At 37.5% G+C, this 15,634-nt stretch overlaps 1 protein-coding gene and 1 non-coding gene across 5 annotated transcripts in view; both read right to left on the reverse strand.

Moving 5' to 3' along the window:
* PLD1 (phospholipase D1) overlaps positions 1 to 15,634 on the reverse strand; it is a 215,795-nt gene that overhangs the window by 9,982 nt on the left and 190,179 nt on the right. For all 4 annotated transcript variants that reach the window (XM_037525110.2, XM_037525109.2, XM_037525107.2 and 1 more), the window contains 2 exons: positions 12,239 to 12,373; positions 4,146 to 4,299 (listed from right to left, as the gene is read on the reverse strand). In XM_037525110.2, the coding sequence (XP_037381007.1) occupies positions 4,146 to 4,299; positions 12,239 to 12,373 (289 nt within the window). The remainder of the gene's footprint in view (positions 1 to 4,145; positions 4,300 to 12,238; positions 12,374 to 15,634) is intronic.
* Positions 2,118 to 2,278, reverse strand: LOC119258366 (U1 spliceosomal RNA). Its single transcript, XR_005128229.2, has one exon. It is a non-coding gene; the product is annotated as a U1 spliceosomal RNA (small nuclear RNA).

Genomic DNA, 15,634 nt, shown 5'->3' on the forward strand with positions numbered 1-15,634 from the left:
CTGCTCCCCTCAGCAGTGTATTTTGTCAGTCCACCTGTTCTGTTTCCCGCTCTGTCTCTGGTGAATCCTCTCACCCTCCCGCGCATCTGGCCTGTACCCCGGTTCTTGTGTAAAATAAATAAATCTTTTAAAAAAAGTCTACACAGATAGTATTAGGTAGTAAGTTATTTTCCCTGTCAGTTTTTTTTTTTTTTAAATAGAGGCATGTTATTTATTTATTTATTTATTCATTTGTTTGTTTGTTTGTTTATACAAGCACTGGGTACAGTCAGAAGCGCGGGAGGGTAAGAGAATTCACCAGAGCCAGAGCGGGGAGCAGAGCAGGCAGAAGGACCGAAGTACACTGCTGAGGGGAGCAGCGGGCGGCAGGAGAGGTCTGCGCGCCATGTGGGACCCTCCTCTGGTGGCCGGGGAGCAGCCGGGGATTGAACTGGCGCCTCAGAGGCCTCGGGCAGCTTCGCAACCCAGCGCTCAACTGCTGCACCACCATGGAGGCCCATCCCTGTCAGCTTTTTAATTGCGAAAAATTTATATGAAAATGCACAACAAATTAGCATAAAGTACTCTGGATATTCTTTGGAAGACTAGTGCTTAAGAGAAAACTACTTTGATATTATGTTGATGTTTCAATTACAGAACGTTTATGCATCAGTGGGACAGTAAGAAACTGCAGAAAATACTCTCCTTTCTTTCCATTCTGCAAGTCTATCACTTTAAATGATTCTGAGCTCTGCTTGTGTGGATAACCACTTCTGTTGAGGGATGGTTTCATCTGTACAGTTTGGATAATTTTCTAGGACGTAATGAACTGCTCCGCACATAGTTGTGACATTCAGTGCAGTACCCTGATGGTTGATTCTATTTAGAATTGATTTCACATTGAAATGTGTCTCTGTTTCTATTCAAAAATAGCCCAGATGGAAAACAGATTGAAGTTGCATTTCTTTTTTTTTTTAAGAGAGAAAATGACTGTACTCTAGGCTACAATATTTATCTTGGAGAACATCTAATAAAAAGACCTAAAATCAACACAAAGTTTTTGTGGTGATTTTTAACATAGTATCTGATTTTGCCACTGAGGCAAACTGAAAATGATTGTTCAAGAACAACTGTCTTTTTATGGCAGTTTGAAAATTACCAGGAAAAATAAAAGCACCTAGGAATAAATGTAGCATGAAATAGATATGTGTAGAAAAAGAAAAAGAAAACTCTAGTGATTATTGAAGAACCTCCCTCACTCCCAATAATAAAAACACTAGAGCTTATTTAAAAATAAAATAATTTGGATAGACTGAAATTTATACATTGTCCTCCCATAGGATGACCTTCCTTTCTTATATTAAGCTTTAAATCCACTGTAATCCCAATAAAAACTAATAAGAAAACTTGCATAAATAATTCTAGAGTCCTCATGGAAGGATAATCATTTAAGAGTAGACAAGATTACTATAGAAAAGAATACTTATTTGGGAAAAGGTATGGCAAGAAATAGTATTAATATGTATGATTGTAATAATTAAAATGGTATCACACTGCCATGAAAGTAAATAGACTTTCAACAGAATTCAATAGACTTAGAGATGTATTGGGATATTTGGCAATTTTGTGTGGAGGTGCATTCCATATAAGAGGGACACAGAGCACCATACTATTCTGAATCAATTGGTTTATTGAGGGGAAAGAGAGTTACCGCCTCATTTCTTATATTGAAATAAATTGCAGATATTAAATATAAAAAGTAATATCAAACAAGCACTAGAAGAGAATATGAGTAAATATTTGATCTTGGGCTGGTATAGTTATAATATAGCATAAAAGGAGAAAAACAACAATAAAAAACTGATTAACAATTGAAAGTTTCCTAAAATATGGTTAAAGGGCAACTGACAAATCATTTTTGGATCAAAATTCCCAGAAGACATATTCGTTAGCTTCATCTACCTAAATTCTTATAAATCATTATGAGAAAATGAAATATTCCAAGAAAATGGGCCAAGGTCATCAACAGAAAAGGTAATTGACAAAAGGACACTTATATATGATTAATGAGCAAACATTTTTGGGGAGAGGGGTAGGAAAACTGTCAAAAACAACTACTTTAATTAAACCAAAATATTCATGGGAGAGCTGAAATGCAGTTCCCCAATACCATAAATTATGCAGTGGAGTTTCCCACATTTGGGGAAATCAGGGTTCAGCACACCTGGGGTGCAATGGGGGAGCCTCATCTGTGAAGACCACCTTCACGATCATGGTGTCCCCTCTGCCAGGTAAGTAAGAAAAAATTTTTAAGAACCTTCAACAACACAAATTAAAATAATGAAATTTCATTTGAAATCTACCAAACTGGTAAAGATTAAGTAAATAATAGGACTCAGTTAAGGTGGAGAATAAGCTCTCTAAAACATTATTGGTGAAACAATAAGAAATTAGAGGACAAAAGGAAACTTCACACTTCCTCTAACTAGAAATTCCCTAGCTAGGATTTAGTCAAGGAAATGAGTAAGAAGGTAAACAAGAGGCAGATATAACCATCTTTTATATAAGAAAAAAATCTGCCTATAAATGAGGTATTAATTAAAGAAATTACGGCATACTCATTCTATTTATTACAGCACATTTAATACAGTACATCTGCTAAATGTACTTAATGACATGGTAAAGTATGCTATTATTTAAATAACAAATCATTTTGTAGAACTGCAAGATCCTAATTATGTTGTTTTAAAAAGAAATACAGTACAGTAATATTTGCATAGAAAAAGTGAAATAACATATATCAAATGTGAACATTTTCAGCAGTGGATGGTGGGATTACAGAGGAAGTTAATTTTTTTAACACTTTTCTATATTTTCCAAAATTTCTACATAAAAATAGGTTGTAATCAGAACCTTCTAACTGTAATTATTTTGCATTTAGTAAGTTAAAAGAAGTCCACTACTCTGAAGAGAATACTTAAGTTCTCTAGGAACTGAACATGCATGACATTTATTTTTAGTTTATACAAGAAAATGTTTCCTTTATATATGCTACAGTAGGCAATTGATGTGTTGATTAACAAGATGTTAATTTTAAACTCAGTCCCTGCTAAATAAAAAAAATTCACATTAGAAGCTAATTGAAATGTCAATGGTTTGAAAAAAAATCTTACTGGCAAAACAATCAGTAACAAAGGCAATAGACACAGCAGTAAAAGCTGCAGAAAGGTATTGATAGATTTTGAAGAATGGATTTGCTGAGCTCCTTGGGCAGCGAGAGCAGAAAGAAGTCTCTGGAACAGAAGCATGTCTTAGTTCTGGACTGTTAGACATGAAGGAAAAGGCTGCCAGCATTTCCAGGGGGTGGGGATGCTCAATGACCACCTAACTATCTACAAAGAAGCCAGTTCCCAAACTTGACCATATGCTGGAAGGGTTAAAGCAGTAGCTCTGGGAGGTGCTTCTGTGCAGTGCCTTCTGTCAGTTTGCCCTCAATCAGGAGCACTAGACGCATCTCACCGTAGTGCCCACTGAAATCCCACCCTGGCAAATGTAGTTGTAGAGTGAGAGTTGTGACTCACTGCAAACACCTGGAGTGGAGAAAAGTAGGGTTGCTGCACAGACAAGAGGGGATGTTAGCATGTGTGTGAACAAGGAGAAGAGTAAACGAGGGGAAAAGAAGCTTTGGGGAGCAACATTTGAGGATAGGACACAGATAATGGCAGAGCAGAAAAAGGGACCAGGAAAAAGACTAATTATAATAAAGTAAAAATCAAAATCAACAAGTAACTATAAACCAGAGACATACTATGGAGGGGGGGAGGGTCAAAATAAGGGGGGTGGGAATTGTATGGGGACTATAACCATGATGAAAATGCATACATTGTGCAAAAATGAAAAATGATGTAAAAATATATAAAATAAAATAAAAAATAGTGCTAAAAATAAAGTGTTGGTTTTCAATAAAAATAACAAGAACTATTAAAATATAACATGTTTGTGCCACATAAAGTCATCTCATACCAATGATGGTTCACAGGGACATTGGGCAGTGGTATTGTGGGACAGTTTCAGATAAAGAACCTGGGGAAGATGGTGTGTGTCCTCTGGTTTCCAGACCCTAGAGCAGTGGAAATCCATGAGAGACAGAGCTATAGAGGACCCACCTAAAGCACTGCAGCCGAAGTCCTTGGGCAAACCGGCCAGCCTGATACTCTTCTCCATCCATCACTGAAGGGACCATCTCCGTGTCCTGCACTATAACAGCCATTTCACTGTCTCGCTTTCCCAGCATGCTTCGGTCATTTATGTTGGCAGAGCCTACATGGGGTACAGTGTAATTGAACAATTTTCCCTATACATATTTGTCCTCCCCATTAAATTCTTGCTAAGAAAACCCTAAATTTGTTCAGGTTGTCAAGAGATGTAATGCTTTAAAGAGGAGAAACCCTCCTCTAACCCAGGGATTAATCTTGACCACTTTGAGGCAGCCAAGGTAAATTCACTATTTACACAGCGATTAGCTTAGTTACGGGCACTTGATACAATTTTAGTCAGTGTGACCCAAAAGGAAATTTTTCTCCTTTTTATAATTGGACATTAGGTAAGGATGTTGTCTCTTCCAGCCTTAGGATATTTTGACTTGAAAGCCTGGATGAAGAAATCATTCCAGGCTCTGCTGAAGCCACGTTGTAACAAATAATGTTGCCACAGATAATGGCAGAGCAGAAAGAAGCAAGACCCTGGGTCTTTAAATCAGTAACCCTAGGATTTTCTAACCTTCCATTCTGTGAAACAATACATTTCATTATTGGTTCATACATTTCCGGTTGAGTTTTCTATCTTGTGGTTTAAGGATTCTGACTGATAGAATCATCAAACACACAAAGACACACAAGTTGACTAGCTCAATAGAGAAGATGGCTTTGCTTTTAGACTTAAGAATCAGACTCTGTACACTGTAATTCATGTCACACAATCACGAATGTCAAAACCAAGAGCCCCTTAACAGTCAATAGAGTACACTCTCACAAACAGATCAGCGCTGCTGCCTTGGGGTTTCTATTCTCTAGCTGCACCTGTGGATTGTGCCAACAGCTTCAGTATCAATTTCCCTCTATCCTATTTTTAAATCCAAATGAGCCAAGAATGTTGACTTTCCCAAGTGAAGGGCAAATATGTTTATTCAACCCCGTGAGTCCTGTGCTCCTCAGTCATGTATTCAGAGACCTCATGTTTGCTTTTTGCGCTCATCACTGCAGATTCATGTTTCTGAATCTCCAGAGTCCTACAAACTACAGAAAGGGCCTGAGTGACCCCTTTTCCTTTATTCCCCTCTTTCCTGAGTCACACATTTCACTGCTTCTGCAGACAAGGGGCGAAGGTGGGGCTAAATGGCTGCAAGTCTACTCTCCATGAGGAGACAGTCAGGGTGTAAGGAGAAAGCAGCTCGACCACATGCCCAAAGGATGGGTCATCAGAAAAAGCTGCCCCTTTGATGACCTATGGCCATTGTCAATACACAAATCTGTGCTAACTGCTGATGTGAATGGTGGCCCACAGTGGCCTTGGGTGGCCAACAGTGGAACACCTCACAGAAATATGGCAGCACTGTGCAAGTGTTGTAAAGTGAGAATCTTTGAAACACTGTTTCGTGAACAACAAATAATCCTTTGTAATTAACATTTGACTATGTTATAAATCTCATAGCTTCTATCTTTGGGTTTGACAGATGGCCTAACATTAAAGTGGGCAAGGTCATGTTATCTTTCTCACCTTTAATTTGATCTTTTATAAACTGAGATCATAATGTAGACCTCCTAGGGTTTTTGTGAGAATTAAGCAAGATCATGTGAAAGCACTTTCTGATCTATAAACTACAAATGTTAATTACCATTGGCATTATTAACAAGTACTTGTTAACTCTAATACCTGCATCAGAGAATGCTACCATAGGAAGGCAAAATTTGTTGGCATGTAACAATTGTATCAAAGAAATCTCTCTGGGTTAATCATTTCCCACTCAGGTGTGTGAAGTGTAAGGAGGTAAAGTTCTAACAATGGTCTGGGACTGTACTGCCCTAGAGTCCCTGCAGAGGCCACTCTCCTGCTGGGAGTTGCTGCAATGGGAGAACCTTTTCACTGTCAGGAAAAAGAGGTGTGAGCCACCCTGGGAAGGTTTACACACACTCTCTCAATCTCTCTTTCTCTCTCTCCGCACCCCCCCCCTTCCAGGCTCCCATGCTAGCAGAGGGAGGAATACATTTCAGGCTTGCTGAGCTAGAATTCTTTGACACAGGGTGCGGTGCTTGTATTTCAAGGGCCAACATGGAATTACCCAGAGGACTGTGAAGAAAGATTTAGAAAATTATAGATGTATTTAATTGCTCAGATACTGAAAATGAGGTATTGATGGATTTAAATGCTACTGACAGTCTTGTTAAATGTTCCCATATTCTGCATATAATTTTAGAACAGCAGATATGGTATATTCCCAATTCTATATAAAATAAGGAAGAGAGAAGAAGGGATCTAGATAAGGTATTGAATTTTTAAGAGCAGCAAGTACTTCTGGCAAAGAGATGAAGACAATATGGAGAATTTTGACCTTGTACTCTATACACACCCTTAGAGTTTGAATTGTTTACAACAATATGCTTTGGACTCATGTATTACATTTTATGTGGTGATTTTATTTGGATATGGACTTGATAATTTAAAACTACTTAATTTTCTGATTCTCAGTTTGGTTTCTCTATAGTCCACATATTAGTGACAGCATCTGGTGTTTATCTCAATTAAAAATATTAGATAAATAACTTTTAAAAATAAAGCCATTTAATTTTTAGAAAATGATCTATGCTAAATCTGCTAATGTCATGGAACTTTTAAAACTCTTTTGCAAAATGCAAAAGAGTATATGAAAACACATATGCAAAACTTTGGCAATAATAAAATAAACAGGACTGAATATATCACCCAGGATGAAAAACAGAACAGTACCACATCCAGAAGTCCTCAAGTGTCTTCCAATGTATGTCCTTCCCTTCCAGAGAGGGAGACTTTCTTTTTTTACTTTTTAATTCATTATTTTCTTACATTGTTGTTATTTTTTGGACAGCATTTGATTTCTCCCCTCAGGTGTGGTCCCCATAGTTTTCCCACCAACATAACCCCCACGATCTATTACCACAGTCCCTTGTGCTCTTCCCTTCCCTGTTTTGAGCCCTCTCCGAGAGGAAGACTTTCTAAAGAATTTTGTGTTCATCATATTCTACATATTTTCCTAATCAAAAAAAGTTCACTTTTGACTTATTTTTAATTTTTATAAATGCAATCATGTGATAAATAATCTTTTTTTCAGATTTGTATCTTTCACTCAATATTATGACTTTGGGATTATCTGTCTGCAATTATAATGCATTATTTTCCTGAAATGAGTACACCAGGATTTATATATTCATTCTCTTGTTAATGGAGGTGGGTTGCTTTCAGAGTTTTGCTCTGATACACAATTGTGTTCTACGTGATTTTGTGTCTGTTTCCTGGTTCCACAAGTGAAGTTGGGGCTCTATAAACAGGAGTGCACTGTGAGCTGCTGTGTGTGACTTTATTTGTTAAGAATCATGCAGAATGTTCTAGCTGTTTCCAATTTATATTCCTACTAGCAGTGGAGGCCACTTCCTGGTACTCCACAGCCTGATCAGTATTTGAATTGTCCAACTTTTTTATGTTTGCCAATTGGTAATTTCAAAAACTGTTCCTTATCTCATTATATTAATGAAAATGAACATCTTTTATGTTTATGGGCCTCAGGTATTTCCTCTTTCATGAAGTTTCTATACAATTTCCTTTGCCTATTTTCTTTTGAATGTTATCTTTTCTGTTTGGTTTATAGGAGTTCTTTGTGTGTTCTGAACATTGTGTGTTGTGAATATCTTCTTTCAATTTATGGTTTCTCTTTTTATTCTCTTTATAGTATATTTTAATGAATGAAGTTCTGGATTTGGATTCAGCTGGATTTATCTTTCCTTCATAGTTCATGAGTTTTTTTTAGAACTTTTTAAAGACATTGTGAATCCTTCTGTGGCAGGTAGAATAGTGACCTATAAAATGACCATGTCCCAGTCCTCAACTTTGGTGAATATATTATGTCACCATCACAATGGGACTTTAGGCTGCAGATGGAATTAAAGTCGCTAATCAGCTGCCCTTAACACTGGGAGAGTCACCTGGGCTCTCTAGGTGAAAACAATGTACTCACAAGGGCCCTTACAGGTAATGGAGAGTTAGAGGGAGAAATGATTGCAGAAGAATGGGTTAATGCTTTAGGAAATGTTTCTGTCTTCAAATGTTTCTGTCTTCTGTCCCAGAAAAGGAATGTGGGCAGCTTCTAGAAAATGCAAGGAAATGGACTCTCCTTTAAGACTCCAGGAAGGATTGTAGCTCTGCCCACACCCAGATTTTAACCCAGTCAGACCTAGGTGGGCTTTTTAACCTGCAGCACTGTTAGATAATGTATTTGTGCTGATTTAAGTCATTAAGTTTGCAGTCATTTGTTATGGCAGTGACAGACAACCAATACACCAAATTCAATCCTGTATATTTGCTTTAAAGAAAATCTTATTCTCCTACTAATCCCAAATAGGTACTCCATAGTTTCCACTTACTTGTGTCCCCTGTGTCTCCTGATGAGAAGTTTATGCTAAGACTGCACGTGAGTGAGCATCACCAGGGAATTTTTTAAACATAATTATGACAAAAACAGAAGCAAAATAATCCTGATGTTGGGTTTCAAACCAGACCAATTCATCAGAACTTCTGAAAGTATGAACCAGTCATCAATATTTTTCCCAATACCACTCCGTCGCTTTATCTGTCGTCCATTAATATATCTTTTGGGGGATTTATTTTATTTTTATCATTAATTGTTTGGCCACTGGTTTACAGCCCAGATAATATTTAGGAGTATACCTTCACATCCAGACAAATGTGAGATATACTTTGAAGTAAATTTGTAGACACCAATAAACTTTTCCCTAAGTGATGTATTTTCTAAATACCTCGGGTGATTTTAATGCAGCCAGGGTTGAGACTCATAGGACCAGATCGAATGTGATCCCTAATTCGTGGTTTTCCACCTATGCACCCTTGTTGATTGCTTCTGGATCTGCTTGCCCCTATCAACGCAATATCCATCCTGCTGATTCTCATGCAGGTGGATAGACTACCTGACTCTCCTCTAGCGTCGATATCTGTAGGGCAGTGACGCAGTTTCCATCATGGTTGCTAGCTCCCTGTTGTGCTTTGCAGGGGATTAGTGAATATTAAAATTGTTTCACTCAGTCAAAAGGATAGTCAACCTAAATACTACTTAAGGTTAGTCTTGTTTTGTTTAGGAAAGCTAGTAAATACAAGTTTGGTTAAGTGCCAATATTAAAATGGACTTGAAAATTGGAATTGGTCACAGATTTCATGACTAGTAGGGCCGCCCAGGGCAACAGATAATGAAATCTATACACGAAAGATATTTTTAATGTGAGAAAATAAATATTTGCTAATGAGGAAAAAATGAGGATAATTAGTCATTTTTCTTATGTCAATTATTCAATAATTCTGGCATAAATTTGCCAAGGTACAAAATTAATCACAGGTTACTTGAACTTCTTTTATGTTTAAGACCGATAAAATATTCTCAACCTAACTTCCCAAACTCCTCTCTGAGAATTTTAAACATGGTTCTCTGTATTATGAACAATATGTGAGAACAGCAATGAAAATCCCATTTAAAATTAAAGTTTCCAGGGCCTCTCCTGGTGGCACAGCGGTTGAGCACTGAGTTGCGAAGCTGCCTGCAGCCTCTGCAGCGCCAGTTCGATCCCCGGCCACAGGCGAGGGTCCCACATGGCGCGCAGACCTCTCCTGCCGACTGCTGCTCCCCTCAAGCAGTGTGTTTCGTCAGTCGGCCTGTTCTGTTCCCGGCTCTGGCTCTGGTGAATTCTCTCACCCTCCCGTGCTTCTGACTGTACCCAGTGCTTGTATAAATAAATAAATAAATCTTTAAAAAAATTTAAATTAAATTAAAGTTTCCAGGGAGGAAAAAAAAAGTACCTACAGACTTTTTCTTAGGGGAAATCTGTTCTTCCCTTGGGGAAGGACTAAAGAAAGACCCAGCCTTCACAGACTGAAGGGAGACCTACCCATCCTCACCAGGCTACAGCCTTAGTATCAAGAGAATTAATAAGAATTATATACAAATTGATCAATTGTTGCTAGTCTAAATAAATTGCTGCCTTTGAGGGTTCAAAGATTTTTCTAGAAAGCAAGTGAATCAACAATCTCAACAAATCTATTTAACTGTTAGCTCTGTTACTGAAAACTACTTTGCATTTCTGCTTCATTTAAAGTAAAGCAGGTTGAAAGTCAAAATGACCTCTATAAGGAAAATATTTATATCTGCCAATTTTTACTTCAAGAGTTCTTAAACCTTACTTAAGAGATCCAGTGTATTTTATTTGGCTTGTTTCATTTTTCCATTTCAGCAAACATTAATATTTTTCCCTTCCGACTGTCACTGCCAACTTTAATATAAAACAATTGTAAGATTGGCTTCTGAAGAGCAAGGCAAGCAGCTTTGGGAAATTAGAGAAACATTGTTTATTAGGGGAAGAAATAAACCCCTATAGGGAGTTTCAATCCCTATAAAGCAAGAGATTGAAGATGTATTTTTTCTTAAATGCCCTCAATAAGTATTAAGCTCTTGCCTACACAAGCATGAGAGAGTATATGTATATACCAGAGTGTATATATTTTTCTGACTTCACAACTTCTTTTTTTTAAAGATTTATTTATTTATGCATACAAGAGCTGGGGCACAGGCCAGAGATTGGGGGTGGGGTGGGAGGGGTGAGAAGATTCACCAAAGACAGAGTGGGGAACAGAACAGGCAGACAGACTGAATTACACTGCTGAGGGGAGCAGCGGGCAAGACAGGAGAGGACTGCTTCGCCATGTGGGTTTCTCCCTAGCCGGGGATCAAACTCATGCTGCTGTGGCTGCGGATTGCTTCATAGTGCAGCGCTTAACCCTTTGCGCCACCAGGGAGGCCCACCACTACTTTTTCTTTCTTTTCAAATTGTTTCAGATAGGAAAATCTCATTATTCCTAGACATGAGGTTTTTTTTTTCTTTAATTAAGTGCAGGATCAAGATGGCCAAAGCATATTTACCGCTTAAAACTTTAAAACGCTACTCGATATTTACTGTCTTAAAGAATAGGGAAATATTTTAGTTGCAGTTATATTTTATTTAAAACAGATGAGCAGAATTCCCAATAGTGGGACATATCAAACACTGACATGACTTCCCTTTTTGGTCAACTCCCTTATCTAGTTTGTTATTAACACTCAGTTTCTCATCCTGGCTTTTCACTGTTTGTGTAACATAGTAGTAGAAGGCAAAATAATTCAATGATGAGAAAATGAAGCTTTTCATATGTATAAAAGAATGAAATTGAACATCCACTCCCCGTGTTGATCTAATCTGTATAGAATGTACAACCAGTAACTCTCTCTCTCTCCTGAACCTGCCAGTAGGGAGAGGACTTTTGAGAAATCTGTGTATTGATTATAAGAAAAGATGGCAGACTTTAGTCTATATCACATTAGTACTACACAATTTCACACACACACACACACACACACACACACCCCAAAAAAGCTGCTCCTCTCTGCTTCCTAATTAGTGATATCCAAAACATAGGCTAAGGAAACAACGGTAAGCACTGAAGCAGCAATATTTTAATATCATTTTAATTCTGACTCTTTCATAACTCAGATCTGTGGTAATGATTAGTAGATGCAAACATATGCAAATTATCATCAGTTACTCATTTGTGACATATCCTTCCCTGTTCTCCAATTCCAATCCCACAAATCCAGGCACTTGGATTCAAAATTAAAATGAGGGGATAATAAGGAATTAATGAAAGCAGACATATTACTGCACTGCTGTGTTTAAGTTGCTGCCTCTGGATACTGTAATTTGCACAAAAGCAATTTAATTGCTCTGTACCACTGCTTCTTCATAGATAAAAATAGGAATGAGTTAGGATGCAAGAAGAAAAAGACTACCTAAGAAAAATTTAGATATTGCCCGACCATCCCTCTCAATTCAAAGGGAGCTTGGGAAGAATACAGAGAAAGATTTTTGTGTGGGGCAAGTTAACTAGCAAGGAGTGTAATTCCAGACCATGTACTTACCGATAATAACAGTGTTGTCATCAGCAATTAGCAACTTGCTGTGGACATAGATTAGCTCAGTCACTAGGTTTCCTTCTAGTGTTGAGTGTGTTCTAAGGCCACAGAATGATATGTAATTTATCCACTGGTTACCAACTGTAAATTAAAGAAGAAATTGCTCAAATCAGTATGACCAAACTCAGTAAAAGCACATAAAATTTTCTTGTCTTTCAAAATTAATATACTACTTACCCAGGTTTCAAAAACTGAAGAATAGGCTGTAGTATGAATGTGTGTGTGTGTGTATGTGTGTGTGTGTGTGTGTGTGTGTGAGAGAGAGAGAGAGAGAGAGAGAGAGAGAGAGAGAGAGAGAGAGAGAGAGATTTCAGATTTCACCATGGATCTACTTTTTTTATCTAAAGAGTTTTATATAGTTAGTATGGGTGGGTAGACATTTTTAAAAAATCATATTTAATTGGATGTCTTTAAATTATATTGCTGTCTCTATGCTTACTATTTTTTCCCTAGTCTATATTTTGCATATCATTAATCAGGACACAGAGTGGAAGAGCAGAGCGGAAGGGGTGTGTGTGTGCATGTGTGTGTGTATGTGTGTGTTGGAAATTATGTAGTATTGATAGGGTGTAGCCCTAGACTATGTCTTCCTTTAGTCAAGGCAATCCAAAAATATATTCAAATAGGAACGTTTTATTGTAATGATTTGGTGGGTAACTACTAGAGTGCTAGTTAAAACTGAGCCAGAGGAGATTGCCCATGAATTCAGTGTGACATTTGGCATCTTGGTTGACACCTGTTGCAGTTTAAATCACACTCAAGATGTTTATCCAAACTACCTGATGTGAATATATATAGCTTGCAGCATATTCAGCACAAAGCATATTTAAATTGTATAGATTTTGAGCAAATAGAAATGTTGGCAATTAAAGTCCATTCCCAAATTATTAAAATTAGGACATGAATTAGTCCATTCCTAAATTATTAAAATTAGGACATTAGGCTACATTTGACACTGGAGAATTTTCTTGAGGACAAGCAGTACCAGGTTTGTACTTTAAAATATTGCCCTATTGTCATGTGAGGGCCATTTAGGTGATAAGAAAAAATGCATTCAAGTCATTCCATAATCATTACCCAAGCATGAGTGTTAGTCACAGATTTTATGGGCTCTCTCCCACATAGTAGTTGTTCTGGGTAAGCAAAGCCTGATACTAAGAATAAATGGAGTGGAACCAAACCATCACAAGTTCTAATAGAAAGAAAATAGAAAATTTTTGCCCCTTTAGACAGTGAAGCATACTCAAAGAAGCAATGGGTAGTTCATGTTCAATTTACTGACATTTTCATGTATTACTGGTGTTTTCTATTTTATGGTTGGTGGTATTCATTGTTTCTATTAAAATTTGGTTACTTGAAAAGAAACTCATTCATAGGTTTATACACAGATTCCCCCATTTACAGCTGACCCTTTCCTTTATATGAGTGATATTGTAGCTGTGCTTTCCAAGAGTTGATGTATGCTAGTACATATTGTGTAAGAAAGGCATTTCTAAACATTTTTATGTAATGAGATTTTTGAAAATAAACTTCTTCTCTATTTGTTAAGGTATACTGGAAAGATGCTTAATCTAAAGCATCTCCTCTTCTTTAAAGTCTTCTTTGATTTAGGAGAGAGAAGCAAATCCTCTTTTATATACTTTGTGCCCATAAAATTCCTGGAAAGTATTTCTAATATAGCACCTAATATATTATTTTACAAATATTTATTTAATCTTCCATTTCTCTTACTATTGTGGGGGTCTTATATATCTTTACATCCTGAATCTTCACATAGTTCCAAAAACAACTGAATAAAGGAATGGATGAATGAATATTCAGATGAAAGTTAGTATTTTAGTTTTTGATTTCTCTGTATCACCTACTTTCCTGCAATTGGCTCATGACCTAAAATTTTAAGACATAAAGCAGCTTGCAAAAGGTATTATGGGCCAAATCCCTTGCTAAAATAAACAGTTTTTTGGAATTAACTTTAACTACTGGTATTACTTAACTACTGGAGCCAGTAGTTCTCAGTGTGCATTAGGACCATATCTTTGGGGACTTGTTAGAAGCAAAATCTGGGAATCCCCTCCAAAGGTTTTGGTTCAGTAGAAATCTATAATTGCATAAGTGTGTTAGGGGATATAATTCTTTGAATGACACTGCAATGTGGCCTTGGTATTTGTAGATTTAAGATTAACAATACACATTCATGGTCAAGTGAAATGCAGTCCAGGGGTAGAAATGTACTCGGTGTAAGGAAATTCATTAATATAAAACACGATATGAATCTAAGGCAAAAACCACATGATTAGGGCCTCCCTTGGTGGCGCAGCAGTTAAGCGCTGGGCTGCGAAGCTGCCCGAAGCCTCTGCAATGCCGGTTCAATCACCAGCCACCGGCGAGGGTCCCACATGGCGCACAGACCTCTCCTCCATGCCCGCTGCGCCCCTCAGCAGTGTATTTCGTCAGTCTGCCTGTTCTGTTCCCCACTCTGGCTCTGGTGAATTCTCTCACCCTCCCACACTTCTGACTGTACCCAGTGCTTGTATAAATAAATAAATCTTTAAAACAAAACAAAACAAAACACATGATTAACTCAACAGATGCTGAATTTGTATACATACGTGCACATGTTTACAGGGACCTAAAGAAGTGATATCTAGAACCACAGTCATATCAAACAGCTTGATTTTGGTTTTGAAATGCCACTTTCCACTGAAAGCACCCAAGTCCCTTAGAGAAATGGCTAGCTTCAGGGCTAAGTAAGGGAATATACAAGATGAGTTTGGAATCATATTGTACCAACTTAAAAAAAAAAACAAAACAGCTGTTGGGATGTGTCAGAGCACAAACAAGTCAGCTTAAAAAGTCCCTCACAGACCTCCCTGGTGGAGCAAGGGGTTAAGTATCAGTACTATGATACTGGCAGCCACTGCAGCTTGAGTTCAATCTACTGCCAGGGAGCTAATCCACATGGCACAGTAGACCTTTCTTGTCTCGCACACTGCTCCCCTCAATAGTGTATTTCAGTCAGTCCATCTGTTCTGCTCCCTGCTCTGTCTCTGGTGAATCCTCTCACACCCCCCTTACCTCTGGCTTACACCCCAGCTCTTGTATGCATAAATAAATAGATCTTAAAAAAAAAAAACACCTCACCAAAATTATAACCCACTTAATAAAACAGGAATTTGTAAATCTATACTAATATATTTCAATGAATAAATACATAAATGAAGAAGGAAGGGAAAACTTTCAATTAAAAAATTTAGTAGGAAGTAAAAAATATAAAAGAAATGATGGAATTAAAAAATAGTGTTTGGCAACTATTAGAGTTAACAATTGGCTCAGGTAAGAAGC

This window comes from Talpa occidentalis, unplaced genomic scaffold, assembly GCF_014898055.3.
Source record: "Talpa occidentalis isolate TD23 unplaced genomic scaffold, MPIMG_talOcc4v2.1 talOcc4.4, whole genome shotgun sequence".
In the NCBI taxonomy this organism is placed as follows: Eukaryota; Metazoa; Chordata; class Mammalia; order Eulipotyphla; family Talpidae; genus Talpa; species Talpa occidentalis.